Source organism: Hyaena hyaena, unplaced genomic scaffold (assembly GCF_003009895.1).
Source record: "Hyaena hyaena isolate Hyena2069 unplaced genomic scaffold, ASM300989v1 scaffold_960, whole genome shotgun sequence".
Classification (NCBI taxonomy): domain Eukaryota; kingdom Metazoa; phylum Chordata; class Mammalia; order Carnivora; family Hyaenidae; genus Hyaena; species Hyaena hyaena.
In genome coordinates this window covers 407,717-425,790 of record NW_024081589.1, presented here as the reverse complement: position 1 = coordinate 425,790, position 18,074 = coordinate 407,717, and the positions used below count along the sequence as shown (strand labels likewise).

Here is an 18,074-nt window from a genome sequence, read left to right as displayed (position 1 = left end):
AGTTTCCACATAACACTCAGTGCTCATCCCCAAAGTGCCCTCCTCCATGCCCATCCCCCCCTCCCCCCCACATCCATCAGTCCTCAGTTTTTGTCAGCATTCAAGAGTNAAATGGAAAAACATTCCATGCTCATGGATAGGAAGAATAAATATAGTTAAGATGTCATTACTACCTAAAGCACTCTACACATTCAATGCAATTCCAATCAAAATTGCACCAGCATACTTCTCAAAACTAGAACAAACTATCCAAAAATTTGTATGGAACCACAAAAGACCCCGAATAGCCAAAGTAATACTGAAAAATAAAACCAAAACGGGAGGTATCACCATCACAGTATTGTTTTTAAAAAGAAAGTGCTTTGGGGCGCCTGGGTGGCTTAGTCGGTTAAGCGTCCGACTTTCACTTAGGTCATGATCTCATGGTTCGTGGGTTCGAGCCCCGCGTCGGGCTCTGTGCTGACTCCCAGCTCAGAGCCTGGAGCCTGTTTCAGTCTGTGACTCCCTCTCTCTCTGACCCTCCCCTGCTCACGCTGTCTCTCTCTCTCTCTCCTAGAAATAAATAAAACATTAAAAAAATTTTTAAAAGAAAGTGCTTTGAGAGGTTCCACATGGCCAGATAGATTCCAGATCCCTCCCGATGAGAACTTTTAAATGTAGTCTTCAGATAATCTAGTTATGATTAAAACTTTGAATTCTGGAGCTAGACTGCCTGGATTCAAAGCCTGCTCCTCCACTTACTAGCTGGGTGGCTCTGGGCAGGTTAGCGGCCTATACTTCACATTTTTTACCCATACAGTGGGAATCATATTACCTCCTTTGTAGGGTTGCTGTGAATATCTGATTAATGTGCAATAAAAACATGTAAAACAAAAGCCTGATCAAAAGAAATGTATGCCAATAAATCAGGTAATTTAGATGAAATGGACAAATTCCTAAGAAGACACAAACTGCCAAAACTGACTTAAAAAGAAAATAAAAAATATGAATAGGCCTATAACAAGTAAAAACACTGAATTAATATGGGTACCTGAGTAGCTCAGTCAGTTAAGTGTCTGACTTTGCCTTAGGTCATGATCTCAAGGTTCATGATTTTGAGCCCCGCATCAGGCTCTGTGCTTACAGCTCAGAGCCTGGAGCCTGCTATGGACTCTGTGTCTCCCTCTTTCTCTGCCCCTACCCCTCTGGTGCCCACCTGCTCACTCGCTTGCTCTCTCTCTCGTGCACGCGCTCTCTCTCTTTCTCCCTCTCCCTCTCTCCCTCTTTCTCCCTCTCTCAAAAATAAACATTTTTTAAAATAAAAAAAAACACTGAATAATCAAAAACTACTCACAAAGAAAGTCTAGGCCCCGATGGTTTCACTGGTGAATTCTACCAAACATCTAAAGAATGATTAATACCAGTTCTTCATGAACAACCCCAAGAAATACAAGATATGAGAACAGTTCCCAACTCATTCTAGGAAGCTAATATTACTCTGATACCAAAAACAAAGACATCACAAGAAATCATAGTCTGGTATCTCTCATAAATATACATGCAAAAATCTTCCACAAAGTACTGGCAAACCAAATCAGCAACACGTGAAAGGATTATACACCATGACCAAGTAGGATTTGTCTCAGGAATGCAAGATTAGTTTAACATCTGGAAATCAATTAATATATTAAGCCATATTCATGGAGTAAAAAACAAATGCCACATGATCATCTCAATAGATCCAGAAAAATCATTTGACAAAATACAACACCTTTTCATGATATAAGTACTCAACAGACTAGGAATAGAAAGGAGATTCCTCAACTTGATAAAGGGCATCTATGAAAAACCCAAAACTAACATCAGACTTAATGGTCAGAGACTGACGCTTTCCTCCTAAGATCAGGCAAAAGACAAGGATATCCAACTCTTCTTTAGGGGATGGGGGATTGGTCATGTAGCAGTAGATAACTCATATAGCATTGTTGACACTTGAGGACTAAACCCCTCTATTCTCTGAATAAACTCCAAACTCTTTGCCATGATCTGCAAGGCCCTGGTGACCTGGCTCTTACCTGTCTCTTCAAATCCATCTCTTAAGAAATATTGGTATAGGAAATAAATATTGAATATCTATGATATCATAAGTCTAGAGTGATCAGAGTAGGCTTCCTTGAAAGATCAGCAGTCTTTCTTTGTGACTGAGAGAGTTCCTGGGATGCAAGACTTTCAGTATTAAAACTGGGCAAATCCTATGAAAACCAGAATAAGGTGGTCATTCAATTCTTAGAAGGATGTCCAACTATTGACATTTCTATTCAACACAGTACTAGAGGTCCTAGCCAGGGCAACTAGGCAAGAAAATAAAAGGCCACCAGATTGTAAAGGAAGAAGTAAAACTATGTGTATTAGCAGATGACATGATTTATACAGCGAAAATCCTAGGAATCCACACTATTAGAACTAATATACAAGTTCAGCAAGGTTCCATGATACAAGATCAATACACGAAAATCATACATATTTCTATATCCTTACAATGAACAATGTGAAAATTAAATTAAGAAAACAATTCTATTTGAAATAGTGTCAAGAAGAATAAAATGCTCAGAAATAAATTTAACAAAAGTACAAAAATTATATTCTGAAAACTACAAAAATGATGAAAGAAATTAAAGATCTAAACAAATGAAAAGACATCCCATGTTGACGGGTTGGAGGACTTAGTATTATTAAGATGGTAATTCTTACCAAATTGATTAACAAGTTCAAGGCAACTTCTATTAGAATCCCAGCTAGCTTATGAGTGGAAATGGACAAGCTGATTCTAAAATTTATAAGGAATTGCAAGGAACTCAGAATAATCAAAACAATCTTAAAAAAGAGGAATAAAGTTGGAGGAATCACACTTTCCAATTTCAAAATGTACTAGAGAACAAGAATCAAGATAGTGTGGGGCACCTGGATGACTCAGTCGGTTGAGCGTCCAACTTCAGCTCAGGCCATGATCTCACAGTTCGTGGGTTCAAGCCCCATGTCGGGCTCTGTGCTGAAAGCTAGCTCAGAGCCTGGAGCCTGCTTTGGATTCTGTGTCTCCCTCTCTCTCAGACCCTCCCCTGCTCACACTGTGTCTATCTCAGAAATAAATAAAAACATTAAAAATTTTTTAGAAAAAAAGAATCAAGATAGTGTGATAACTGCCATAATGACAGACATGTAGATTGATGGAATAAAACTGAGAGTTCAGAAATAAACACGTATATTTACAATAATTTGATTTTTAACAAGGATACCAAGACAATTAGGTGAAGAAAGAGTAATCTTTTTAACAAATGGGACTGGAACAACTGGACATCTACATGCAAAAAAAAAAAAAAATAAAGTTCGACCCCTATACACACTACCAACAGAAATTAACTCAAAAGGAATAAAAAACCTAAGAGCTAAAACTTGAAAACTCTGAAAAGAAAATATTAAATCTTTCTAACAGATTTGGCAGTGAGCTCTTAGATAGGACACCAAAAGCATAAGCAATAAAGGAGAAAATAAATTGGACTTCATCAAAATTAAAAACTTTTGTGCCTCAAAGAATGTCAACAAGAAAGTGAAAAGACAACCCATAGAATAAATGAAAATATTTATAAATTATATATCTCATCAGGGACTTGTATCTAGAAAATATAAAGAACTCTTACAACTCAATAATGAAAAGCTCAACAACCAATTCTTTTAAAAAATGGACAAAAGATCTGGGGCTCCTGGATGGCTTAGTCAGTTAAGCTTCTGACTTCAGTTCAGGTCATAATCTCATGGTTCATGGTTTTGAGTCCCGCATTGGGCTCTGTGCTGACAGCTCAGAGCCTGGAGCCTGCTTCAGATTCTGTGTCTCCCTCTCTCTCTGCCCCTCCCCCACTTGTGCTCTGTGTGTGTCTCTCTCAAAAATAAATAAACATTAAAAAAATCTAAAAAAAAATAAATGGGCAAAGGATCTGAGTAGACAATCCTCCAGAAAGGTATGCAAATGGCCAATAAGTACATGAAAGATGCTCAACATCAACAGTCATCAGAAAAATGCAAATCTAAACCACAGTGAGGAACCACTTCACACCCACTAGGACAGCCATAAAAAAAAAAACAAAAAACTAGTAAGCATTGTCAAGGATGTGGAAAATTGGAAACCCTTATACAGTGCTGGTAGGAATGTACAATAGTACAACCACAATGGAATACAGTCTGGCAGTTCCTCACGGAGTTGACCATAGAATTACCATATGACCCAACAATTACATTCCTAGGTATATACACAAAATAATTGAAGATAGGTGTTCAAAAACTTGTACACAAATGCTCATAACAATACTTATTAACAATAAGCAAAAGGTCAGAGCAACCCAATATCCATCAACTGAAGAATGGATAAAGTACAGTATATTCATACAATGGAATATTGCTGGTCAATAAAAGGAATGAAGTACTGATATCCAAAACAACATGGATGAACCTTTAAAATACTATACTAAATGAAAAAAGGTAGATACATAAGACCACATGTTGTATAATTCCATTTATACAAAATGTCCAGAATAAGCAAATCTACAGAGATGGAAAGTAGATTAGTGATTACCTCAAGTTGGGGAGGATGAGGGAACTGAGAGGTGACAGCTAAAGATACAGGGTTTTGGGGTTTTGATGGACTAATGAAAATGTTCTAAAATTCACTGCAGTGATGGCTGCATAATTTCAAATATACTGAAAGCTACTGAACTATACACATTAAATGGGTGAATTGTATAGTATGCAAATTATACCTCAATAAAGAAGTTAGCAAAAAAAAAAAACCCACTTAGAATAATGTGTGATTATAGTCAGCCCTCAATACATGTCAGCTACTAGCTCTAGTGCTATTATTAAGGTCTGTTCCACTGACCCCTAAACGAAGGCAAGAATGTTTATGGTCTCTTGTGAGAATTTCACTGCTAAAATTAGAATTATAAAATAAATTCAGAAGAAAATAATGCAGGGAATTAAAGTAAAAATACACTTAGAAATCCCAGGAATGTCATTTCAGCAAGAAACTAAGTAGGGATAAATACTAATCTGGTTTGATTTCTTCCTGCTAGGTTATTAGAAAAGTGATTTGTGGACCTAACATGTTAATTTTCTGGAGTTCCCCAACCTTATTCTCTTACCCTTTGGAATCCATGCTTAGGCCTGCTATAGCTTTTGAGCTAATTTATTCTCTTCTTTCCTGAAAGTAATTCCCACTGGGATGAGGAGAGGCTATAGAAAGGCCTCACTCCACTTTCTAACTCTTCTTCTAATAAAAGTTTTCCTAGGGGTAAGTCCTTTTTCTAACCCAAATGAGAATACTCATATCTACTTGCAAAACCTATGAACAGTTCTCTGTAACATCTGGAAAACATATGTTTTTGGTCTAGAGGGAGAGCAATTTCTCTCCAGTAACAAGGGACAAACCTCTCCCAAAAGCTTCTAATGAGATAAGCAGTTTGGGCAAGCTATCAGCCAGCTGCTGAATATCCCCTGAAAAGTTGCCCCCATACTCTTAATAATTGACTAGGTCAAACAGGGACTGAATTACTAAATGAGAGAAGAGACAAGCACAATATCTTCTGGCAAACTTCCCAATGACAACAGCTCTTTCAATATGCACACACCATGGAAGGAGAGAAGAGGCCTCTAACACTTCAGCAACCACAGCTATGCCCACCTCAGCACTCAGGGGTTAATGCATAATCACCACTGTGGCTCACTAAACATGTCCTCAATGGGGGACAAAAGGAGGTGAACGGATGTCACACTCTCCTTTATCATCTAAAACAATGCCATCAGAGTCACTTCTTACCTTTCCATATTCATCTCACTGTTTTTGGCCAGCCCAAGAGCAGGTGTGTTCCCTTTTATCTTCTTGTAAACATCTTTAACAAACTCCTTACTGGCTTCCTTCTTGAGCTGGGCAGGTTGAATTTGAGAAGCCTGTTAAAAAAAAAATGAGGTGGGGGGGTGGGCAGAAGAAGGAGGAAGCAAGGAAATCAGGAGAACCATAAATTATCTAATAGGTATCTCTTATAGGAATGTTTTAACCCACATCCCCACCTTGTTTGGGTGTTCCCAAGAGTAATAATCAAAACATCTTACAACCAGTGCCAACTAACCACAGTGGAAGCTAGCAGTATAGTAGTACTGCTAAATATTGGCTAAATAGCAACCTTAAATGATTTCAAAATATATAAAATGTAGTTCCAATCTCTATGTCAGGCATACTGGCTGGCAAATTCCCAGAAAGTAGTTTTGTTAATATCACATTCCACTTTGACTCCATAAGATGCTCAGAGGGGGGAAAAAGGTAACATAACTGGCTTGGCTGCCTGGATATACCAAAATCAACTACCACAACACTACCTGTGACACATCTATCCCATCTCATTGAGGGGACATTTATTTAACATGGGGCTCTGGGGCACTCCACCATAAACTCTAATCATGACTAATTCTATTAAACAGAAGAAGAGATCATGAGATTGTGAATAGAAGCAGTAAAAAATTTAAAAGTTATGTCTTTACAATGAAACAAACTGAACCTAATAATATTCCAAATAAATACCGTAACCACATTAAGGGGAAAAGAAAACAGAAGAAAATACAACTAATCCAAATAAACACAGTATTAGACTATATACCCTCAAGATACACATCTTCAGTCAGGATGGGTTTGTGGGGTGATAGAATATTGCAAATAAAACTGGAACTCTTTTTAACAGGTTTATTACGGTAGTATGGATGAAGTAATTTTGAAACTCTTTTAGATGTGTTATAGTATTGAGTAAATGTGTTGATGTTCTTGGTTACCAGGGTTCTCACTGTAGAAGGAAGACACAAATATGGATTAGAGAATGCAAGAAAAATCCCTGTGTATTGGAATGGGAGCTGTGCAAATTCATAATTTCTTAAAAAGGTATATGTATATACGTATGAGTATATAGATATATGTATGTGTGTGTATCTGTGTATATAGATATACGTATGTTTAAGTACACATACATGTGCATGCATAGGTGTATATACGTGCAGATACTTCCTAGTTCTGTCTGCTGAAAGGGCAGAAAAAGTAAACACTCCAGTAGCATACTTACCACTGAGATCTTGGTCTCTAATACCATTCCCCACTAAAAGGAACCAGAATTCTTTGGAGAAATGGTTGACTCCAGGGCTGAGATAAAACAGATACATGAAGAACCTAGAACATCCTGCCATGCTGGAAAGAAGAGGCTCAAAAAATTCATGAGATGGAACAACTGGGTGGCTCAGTCAATTAATCATCCGACTCTTGATTTTAGCTCAGGCCATGATCTCATGGTTTGTGAGTTCGAGCCTCGTGTTGGGCTCTGTGCTGGCATCATGAAGCCTGCTTAGGATTCTCTCCCTCTCTCTTACTTTCTGCCCCTACCCCACTCATTTTCTCTCCCTCTCTCTCTCTCTCCCCTCTTCCCTCCTTCCCTCTCTCTCTCAAAAATAAACATTAAAATGTTTTTTAAAAATTTATGAGAATATGTCACAAAAACACAGCAATCAGATTGAGGGGAATTCTATTGGCCAAATCTGGGACAATTTGAACACCAAAATAATTAAGTACAATAATGAACAATAAACCACTAAAATACAGGAATTGATAAGTCCACACCAATAATGAATAAACAGGGAAGGAAGGCAGGCTCACACTTGTAACAGAATGCCAAGGGCAGACTGGTAAATGTGAAGTGAGTGCTACAGCTGGAAAAAATCAGCCTAAAGATTTGGTTTAGACAAAAATCATCAATGGATACTAAATCTAGGGAAAATTTTTATGTAAAGAGGGTTATTTGCAAGCTCTTAAGCGTGTTGCACAGACCACGTATTAGTTGCAAGAAGAAAAAAATATAAACAGTAATTATACAGTGGGAAGCCAGACAACATCTTGACTGGGTGATAAAAATTTATCACCAGTGAGGGACAGATGGACATCATGTGCCTCCAGATGTGATATCCTAAGGACAGACCACCCACACAGTATCCCAGCCAAGTATGTATAATATCAACATAGTCACATAGAAGCATCAAAGATAAAATGAGGGATGTTCTATTTTTAAAAAGGTGTCTAGGTGTTGTATTCTTTAAAAAATGGTAATGTTGATGAAAAACAAAGAAAAGGCTATGGAAATATTTCAGATTAAAAACAGCTAGAGACACAACACATAAATGATACTACACTGGATCCTTCACTGGAGGGTAAAAATACTTATAACATTGACCTTATAAGGTCAACTGAAAAAATTGGAATATAGATTACATAAAAATATCTTATCAATGTAAATCTATAAAGTTAACAGTACTGTGGTTATACAAGACAATTTCTCTAAGGAACTATATACACTGAAGTACTTATAGGGGTAAGGGACCATGGAATAAAATGTTAACTATAGGTTAATCCAGGCGAAGGGTATATGTACATTATTTGTACTATTTTTTATCTTTGCAGCTTTTTGTAAACTTGAACTTTTTTCCAAATGAAAATTTTAAAAATGTGCCTTTGTATCATCAGATCATAATAAGCAACTACGATCTAATAGGGAATTCTTTCTTAGGCCCTCAAGTCTTCTAACTGTGCTCCTCAAACAGCTTGGTACTGTTTTCATTTTAACTTCTTACCTAAAGTTTTACAAACTCCCTGTATGTGCAACTGAGATTCAGTATTGGAAAAGAATTGTAGTCTTGGCAGAATAGAGGTAGAGACCCCAACACCCAGGGTGAAACTCTCTACTTGCTATATGTGAAAGTTCAAAGCACCAATATTCTCAGATTTAAGCTCAAGGGGACCTTAATTTGCACTTCCTTACAATTTTTTCCTTAAAAAAATAAAAAAATTATGCCCTACTGACACAAAATCATTTAGGTAAATGTGGATACAGACCCTATCTCCTTGTCTACTGGCTTAGGACCAGTTCTTACACATCAAAAGTCCTTTCCCAAGATGAAATGATAGAGAGGAAAAGAAAAGTACAGTAGATTAATTAAAACAGATTATTTTGGCAGGCCAACACCTCACTGGTGAATGCTGATGAAAAGATAGATGTGTGGACATGGAGACTTAGTAATACTTACAGGAAGAAGCAAATAATCATATAGGGACTCCCCAAAATTCAGAGAGAAATGAGCCCTCACCCCTCAAACAGATGAGCTCAGACATCTGCAGAAATGCCAATTCTAGGAATGGTTTAGGCACATTGTAATGATGGAACTTTCTCTGGAAGGTACTAAAGACCATTCAAGGTGACCAAACTAAATCTTCAGAACTTAAATGCAAAGGGGAATTGGGTTTTGAGTTTCTGGAAAGCTATAGGCAGAGTTATTGTTCAGAGATGCCTTGCTTCTCCCACTCCAATTCTAGATAAGGATGTGGCCTAATTGATACTGCATTCAGTTGGAGAGCCAGAAGGGTTCTGGATGATATCTTTTCTATTCATTTGTTTGTGTTTGTTATTTATGAATGGCAATATAAACTTCATGGGGGAAAAAAGGACTGACGCATAGCCAGAAATTTTCTCATATGCTGTGAGACCTTGCTTTGCACAATGTCATCACTGCTCTCCCATCAGAGATTCTGGGGGCCAAGGGAAGCCACACTAAAATGGGCTGCATCCTCCTCTGATTTGTGTAACTATCTTATTTCACCAAAGTTTCTAGATCCATGGTTAAATAAATCAGGAAACAAATCTAACCCTACACGTTTGTATGGGAAGTGTCTCTTTCAACCAATTGACAGTCAATCTGAAATTATTCAGAAATGTATAACCTAATTATATATGTTGCAATCTGCATGGGAAAGAGACTATTGTTAGTACAAAGGTAGTCACATAACACCTATAGGGCAAAATCCAAAGGCAAGAACTTTGCCAATACTTATCCAATCTTGCTTAAGGGAGTAAAATATTGTCTAGTAGATGTATTCTGGTAGTCACAGAAGGACAGTCTATTATGGAGGACAGGAATGGTTCACCAGGGTTCTCTGTATCCTGGATGAAATAGGCTTCAAAAGCAACATTGGGCAAATCTTAATCTGTAGACATAATTATGGGTTCTATCTCATAGAAATAAATGAGGATTAAGTGAGTTGATACAGGCTTAGAATAGTGCCTGGCACATGGTAAGCACTCATTAGTCATCAGTTGTTATTTTCGAAGACCAAAGATTACCTTTGGCCCAATTCTACACATTCAACTAGTAACATCTTAACTATCGATTCTGGGTTTTGCTGGTATCTTAATAACCCCAGAAGGGAGGTAACTTGGAAGTTAACAATTCTCATCAAAATTGAGTTTCTCAATCTCCATAGTTGAAGACCAGATAGATCATGGAATTGTGATCCTCAATGGTTCTGTAAATAAATGCACATTTTTTGTGGTCACTATGAATGGGCTGCTGCTAGAATTTAATGCCAGGAGCCAGAAATGCTATGGCTGAGGATAGTTCTACACAACAGAAAAACTACTGTACCAAATGCCCATAGTGCTTGAATTGATAAAACACTGCCCTGAATGACAATGACTCCATCAAGATACTTACCTCCAAGGCCTAGGCAGCTAGCTGAGCCACTTCTGGATTTTATATAAATGCAAGATCCCATAGTTCTTATATTTATCTACAATTTCACATCTGATAATCACTGTCTGCTGCTTCCAGACAGTTCAACCAATTAATCCAGATGGTATGTGTCAACAGAAGAGCTCCTGCAGTTTCTGAAATTGGGTCATCCATTCCAAATAAAATTGGATTTCAACACTCTAGAGAGGGTCCAGGGTCTGGCAAACCAGAAAGGTCTCTTAAGGAAGAGGTTATCTAAGCCTTAAGCAAACCACAGCAGAGGATTGGACTATCATACTCACATTGGTGAGATCTTCAAAAGCTGATCTCTTTTTGCGTGGTCTCTTAGGTGAAGATGAAGATCTCTTTGCTTGGTAATTCTCCCCACTCTAAAAAAAGTAAAAGAGACAAATGAATGTATCCAATCATGAACACTTTTCAGGGACTTCAGATCATCTTTGGGGCTAAGGGGGAAACTCCAGAATCTCCAAGCAATTGGGGATGTATAGAATAAACCACAGTGAACTACAATAAAAGGACATTTTGGCATTCACTGCTGCTTAGAGAGTCCCGGAAGGAGGTAATCATTGATAATAAGGACAAGGCTATGATGATGGCTTTCAGTGTATCTCTTAGAATGAGCAAAATATCTTGGTAAAGTTAGTTTTCCCTCTTAGTTCTCCCATCTTTATGGTTATCCAATCTAAGATTAACAATCACCACCACCACCCAGCTACTCCTAGTCATTCCTTTACTATGGATGCTCTCAAGCAAATTACATCAATAATTTAACAAATATTTAAGTGTCTCTTATGTTAATTTTTTGATTTAAGACATTCCCAATAAGGACAATAACACATTATCTCTAGATCCTAGTCCAGGATCACCTCTCTACTAGCTGTTGACACTGGGCAGCTCACATAATTTCTCAGCCTCAATTTTCTTATCAGTAAAATTGGAATGATAACCTTCCTTATTTGAGGATCAAATAAGAGAATACATGTTTTAAAAACTCTGTATAAACTTAAATGTACATAAGTCATATCTTCCTTAGTTTATTGTCAAGTTGGTTTACATATAAAACCCAGTGCTCATAAATTATATTTTTAAATAATATAGCCCAATATGATTTTAAGCCTCATAGAGAAAACTCTGAATACTTTAAGTATACATTTTCATGATTTCTTTATTTTTGTTATTTTAAAGGAATCTCTATACTCAACATGGGGTTCAAACTCACAACCATGAGATCAAGAGTCCGATGCTCTACCAGCTGAGCAGGCCAGGCACTCCAAATTTTGTATTTTGAGAAAGGAATTTGGTAATCCATAGTAACCTCTAATTTGTTAGTGTATATGAAGGAGGGATAGTAGAAGGAAGGAGAAGTGGCTATTTTGGAGCAAAGGGGCTTTCTTCCTAGGTATTGTTTACCTGTGCATGTCTTGCTCAACTCCCATGTGAATAAGGCCATCTCAATGGGGCTAGAGTTTAGGGTGAATTGTACTGTAGGGCTCTTCCGCTACCTAACAGTTTTTATTTGGTAAAAGTCTCCTAAGTCTCAAATTTCCTTTATGATATGAGAACTCTGACCTACTTATATCAGAGAGTTGTTATAATGGGAAGCAGAATATTAGGGTTGTGCCATTTATTTTTTCTGTTCCTCATCTAGACCATGAACAGTTAGTACATGACATAGTAAGTGATCAGAAGTTTAGAGAGTTGGATTAAAAGCACAGTAGACCCATCTAGTACAGCAGAGCAATCCTGAAAGAGGAGGGAAGAATTACTTGTTTTCTAATTGATTAAGTTTAGAGATCAGAAAACTATTAGTCTTTTATCTAGTTCTTGATGAATAATCCTAGTGGAAATAGAAAAACTAAAATATTTCATGCTTACATAAATCCCACAAATTAGCTAAGAAATAAACTGTCAGTCTGTTATACAATTCCCACTTAATATTACCAGTAGAAATAATCAGCCCCAAATAAAATTCATAAGTGAAACTGAACTCAATAAAATATAGATGTACAAAATGTTCCCCAAGAAAGTTGGATTTGGAAAAATAACCACCACAGAACTCATTATGGCAGAGCTTTAATGTCTAATATTGACAAAAATCTGATCAATGTATCAATCTTTCTTGCCAAATTTACATATAAAAAACCTTTAGCCCCTCCATGAAAATCATTTTAGTAAAACAAAAAATGAAAATGATTGGAAAATGTTTATCTGTGCTGCGAGAAAACCAATCAAGGAAATTAAATTGGCTTAATGATGTTTGCTCTAGGAAATACTCCCTTAATGACAATTCATCAGTGTTAGTAAAATTCTGATTAAAATATGTATGATGAGGAACAAAGAACATCACATGGTTGGAATGACACTGTCAAACTATCCACAAGGTCAAAACAGCAAAAGCAAAATGGACCCATTATTCAAATTTAATAGCTATTAAAAGCATGATAATCCATTTGTTGATCTAACCTTTGGATTCTCCCCAGGATGTGCCAAACAGCCTCCTGAAGGTGCTTTGTACATTTCCCAGAAACCAAGAGTATAGACGTGATCATTAATGAGCTCAGTATTGTTTGTTTTTGAAGGCTGTGAAGGGTGTCCTTCATTTCAGCTATGCATTTATGGGAAAGGAGAGTTCACACTTAGAACCCAAGTTCTAATTTGCTGGTCTTCTTCAACTACAAGGGCTACCACCCCTTACCAATTTCTCAGATTAAACAACACATATTCAGAAAGATTTAGGGGTGAGGATAGGAACTGAGCCAACACAGGAAAAAGCTACTCGAGACACTGTTGAGAAAGATAGCTTGCTCTAACCTTTTCAGATTGGCCATGATCACTGGGCACAACTTTGCTGGACTGAGATTTCTTCATCTCAGGTTTGGAGCTTCGGGATGGTGGTGGCAGTGGCATCTCTTACAGATTCAGCAGTGTCTATCCAAGAGAGGGCTGTAATCAGAAAGGGACTCTTTAAAACACCATTCACCAGAAACATCACAGAATTCTCTGGAAACCCTTGAGAACACCCAGGTTCTCTCTAGAATCTCTAGGAGAAAACATACTTTGAGTTAGACAAATCTGTGTTCAAATTCTGGTTCTACCACAATTAACCTTGGGTAGTGATAAACTCCCTGGGTTTGTTATCTCATCTGGAAAATGGAGAGAAGTACACCTACCTCTGTAGGGCACTGTTCAAATTAAATGACATACTCTAACTAAAAAGACCAGCAAAGTGCCTACCATCCTGTGTGGGCACTGGAACTGTGGCCTGCCTCCTAGTTTAGGCCTAGGAACACTGGGAACAAGTCACATGAAAGTTTTGCACTAAAAACAATCAAAAACATGACAGATCACATAGTATAGAAGCCAGCTAGAAGGGTTATGTTCTTTAAAAGGCACAGGGTCCTGGCACAGCGATTATAATGATGCTACAGAGGAGACACAAGAGTATACTGCACATATACATGATAGGCCAGAGTATTCAAAGACTGCATTCTATGAGAAGAAACTGTACAGCTCCAGACACCTGGCAAGAAAAAAAAAATCAAGACAAGATAATAATAGAAGGAACTAACTTATTGAAAAATTACTTGACATATTTAACCATCATTACAGCTCTTGGGAGTGTCCTATCTTTGTCTCATCTCAGTGGTGGACTCCATTCTACATTCCTTAAAGTTCTTTTCTTGTGAGTCCTCAATAGTTAGGATGCACTTATGTGTCTCAAAAGCAAATGCATTATTAGGAGGAATCAGTTTTTGGATATACAGGATGCCTTTCCCACACAGATGCAACTGCCCTTCCAACCTCACCCACATTCAATCTCCAAGTTCAACTGCATTTTCAAAGAGTACGCTCCTCTAAGAGAGACCCTAAAGGCAATGCAATAAACTTACCCGCCACTCTGTACCCAATATTTCAAACTCTGTACCCAGTATACAAACACAAATAAATCATGCATCTTATCCTGTAAGTATTCACATACACAGCTCTAAGAGTAACATAAAAATGTGGCAATGATTTAATAAAGGTAAATACATACAAAGTACTACAAAAACATAATGGAAGCTTAGTAATCTTGTCTGGGGGACAAAGGGGTGGAAGAGGACTTCATAGAGGAAGTTATATATGATCTAGGCTTAAGTGACAAAGGGGATCCCAAGTAGACTGGGGAGCTTTGCAGGCAAAGACAGCCTGAGCACAGGAAGAGGCCTGAACATGGCGAGCACAGCAGGTGCAGGGATGTCCCAGTTGTTTGGAGCGTGGATAAAAAGAATGTGTTGGGAAAGAGTTAGAGAGGGGCTGAATGCTAGGCTAGGGCCAGGCTGGTAAGAAAGGGAAGCAGAGAAAACTTCAGCTTGAGGGGAAGGTTTAAGAAAGGAGAAAGGCTGCTTTGGGTTTTGCTTTGGATGGAGTACCTTCAAACATTTTGTCAGTCAGGAAAAGTCAGTACAAGTATGTGCCTCCACATTTATTACCTCAGTTGGTCTCACAACAAAGCAGTGAGGGTATGCAGTACAGATACAATTCTTTCCATTTTAGAGTCCCAAATGTGTTAAGTGACTTACTACACAGGACAAAAATATTAAGCAGCATAGATCACCCAGCTCTTTCTAGGGCTCTTTCTAACATACCATGAAGTCTCCCCAGTCATACTCAAAAGCATTCTAAAACAGTCCATGGTCTAGCAATAAGAAAGAATGAAATCTGGCCATTTGTAGCAACATGGATGGAACTTGAGGGTGTTATGCTGAGCGAAATAAGTCAGGCAGAAAAGGACAGATACCATATGTTTGCACGTATAAGTGGATTAGGAGGAACTTAACGGAGGACCATGGGGGAGAAGAAGGGGAAAATAGTTGGGGAGAAGGAGGGAGGCAAACCATAAGAGACTCTTGGTTTCTGAGAACAAACTGAGGGCTGATGGGAGTGGGGGAGGAGAGGGGAAGGGGGGTGATGGGCATGGAGGAGGGCACTTGTGGGGATGAGCACTGGGTGTTATATGGAAACCAACTTGACAATAAACTATTTAAGAAAAATAAATAAATAAAACAGTCCATGGTCCAAAGTGAAAGGCTGTAATGTGGCAGTGTAAGGAGATAAAATGAGCGGAGAGATTTTTTTTTAAAGAAGCTACTGGGTTTTTAAACCAGCCAATTCAGCATTGTTGAGCCTTAATTTTCTTGTTTGCAATACAGCACTACTACCATTTACTTGCAGAAGCATCATATGGCTCAAAAGCACATTTGTATGTTGAAAGCCTATCCCATGGTAGGCCCTCAAAATAAGTGGTGCATCTTATTTTCCTTTTCAGCCCCCCAAATCCAAACCTATTTTTTCTATCTCATCTCTCAAAACTCAGCCAAGCAGCAATAAAGCTAAATTGGGTGCACGCACCCTTAACCACACTGTATGAAAACCACTTGCTCCACTATTATTATTCACACCTCATACAATTTTTTTAGGCTGACCAAAGATTCATGTCCTGAAACTTTTTATCTTTCAAGAGGGAAAGAAAAAATAGACTAGTCAACAGGATAAAAAAACTTTCAGGTGATGACATCACAGAGTAACTTAACCTGATAGAATAGGTTTATTCAGATGATATTCATACACCACCTTCATTATTCTGAATACTAATCACTTGCTTTGGGGGACACATACAGTGACCTAAGTAATTTCTCTGCCATTAGAAAGGGAAGGGACCACCAAAAACAGCTTTCATTAAAGGACATTCTGCAGAACTTTCTTGACTTCTACCACCTACAGAATGGAGCCTTGCTTGGACAAGAAAATTAGAATCCTTTCCACTTTCCAGACTTCCATATTCCCTATATACACACTGACAAGTGCTGGAGACCCCACTGAGCATCCCAGGGCTGATGCTAAAACCCAAACAGGGGCAAATTGGCTCATTTAGAAGCCCAGTTGCTTAGACTCCAAAACTGTAGATCAAGACAGTCTATAGGAAACAACAGCAACTTCATTTTATATATAAACACAGGTTATATACAGCAAGACACTGGGGAGAGAATGCAGCATGGTATCCATTAAAGCAGCATTGGGCTGTGAAGGATGCCGAGGGTCGAACTCTGACCTTACCTCTAGCTGGCTGGATGACACTAGGCAAGTCCCTTTTCCCTTTTTGGGCCTTGTTTCCCATCTAAGAAAATGAGGAAATGGGACCAGTAGCTCCTAGCTATTCAAACCATGGTCAATAGACCAGCAACATTAGCATCACCTGCAAGCTTATTAGCAATTTAAAATCCCAGGTCCCAAGCTAGACCTACCAAATCTGAAAGTGCACGTTAACAATATCCCCAGGTGATTTGTATGCACTTCAAAGTTTAAGAAGCACTGTTCTAGGATCCTTTGACCTCTGACATTCTAGGATCCTAAGTAGACCAAAGCGGAGAGCAGAAGGAAAGCCAGAGCTGCAGCGGTTGGAGTACGGGATAGAAGACAGCCAGTGGAGGTAAAAGGGAGAACAAGGGAGAGAGCACACGTTTCCATCCTCCTTCATATCCTCCCACCTGTAGTTCAAAAGACATCCTGCAAGTAGCATTCTCTGACTTATTAAATAAGTCTTGTCAATGACACTAATCCTCCACATTTCCACTTGTGAAAAGACGCTTTGTAATTGTACTCTGATTCAGGCACGTGTACTGGTCGCTCTATCTAAAAGCTAGGACCCAGTCTCATTTGTTTTGCCATCTCATCCTCTAAAACACACTCCCTGCCCAACTTCTCTCAGACTGCTGACTGACAACAGAACAAAACCAGAACAAAACAAAAGGTTTCCTGTCAGGGATGCCGCGCTTGCGGGCAAGAGAAGACAGCGTGTTAACAAGGGGCTGGGGTGGTGCTGACGCATCAACCCGCATGCGACTGGGCCGGACATTCGAGTGGGCAGTACAAGCCCAAAGGTGCCTACCTCACATCGAGACTGAACGCAGAACAGGAAAGATCATGGACGCACTCCTAGACCAGGAGAGGCCCGGGAAATAAACGGAGCTCCGTGTTGTAGCGACCCGTGTCCGTCTCAACCTGGACTGTGCCGGCTCTAATCTGCCCAGTAGCTAATTTTGAAAATTACAGCCCCAGGAGGAAGCGCAGTGGTGATTGGCCAGAAGGAGCCAATCAGCGTGCGCAGTTGGGACGCGTGCTCGCCTAGCTAGGAGGGGCGGGACTGGGTATTTTTAAATTGAACACTGCAGCTAATAGACTTCGCATTGGGGCGTGGTTTCAAATACAATTGGTTGAACCTGGCAGGGCTGACCAGCGGAATACTGAGCACTTTAAAAAGGTGTTTTCTTTAAATAATCCTCCTTCTGGGATGGGAGGAGAGTGACTGCATAATTTAGATTAAGGCCAACTAAAACATTAATATTAATAACCCTTTGTAGAGTCAAATGTTAACTCCTGCTGGCTTCACAAATGGCCTT

The 18,074-nt window shown here is 38.7% G+C and overlaps 1 protein-coding gene across 1 annotated transcript in view; it reads right to left on the bottom strand.

Moving 5' to 3' along the window:
* CCNB3 (cyclin B3) overlaps positions 1–17,671 on the bottom strand; it is a 59,836-nt gene extending 42,165 nt beyond the window's left edge. The window contains exons 1-4 of the mRNA XM_039221174.1: positions 17,564–17,671; positions 13,447–13,578; positions 10,917–11,003; positions 5,843–5,973 (exon numbers count right to left, since the gene is read on the bottom strand). Of these exons, the coding sequence (XP_039077105.1) occupies positions 5,843–5,973; positions 10,917–11,003; positions 13,447–13,542 (314 nt within the window). The 5' untranslated portion in view covers positions 13,543–13,578; positions 17,564–17,671. The remainder of the gene's footprint in view (positions 1–5,842; positions 5,974–10,916; positions 11,004–13,446; positions 13,579–17,563) is intronic.
* Positions 17,672–18,074: the final 403 nt, after the last annotated feature.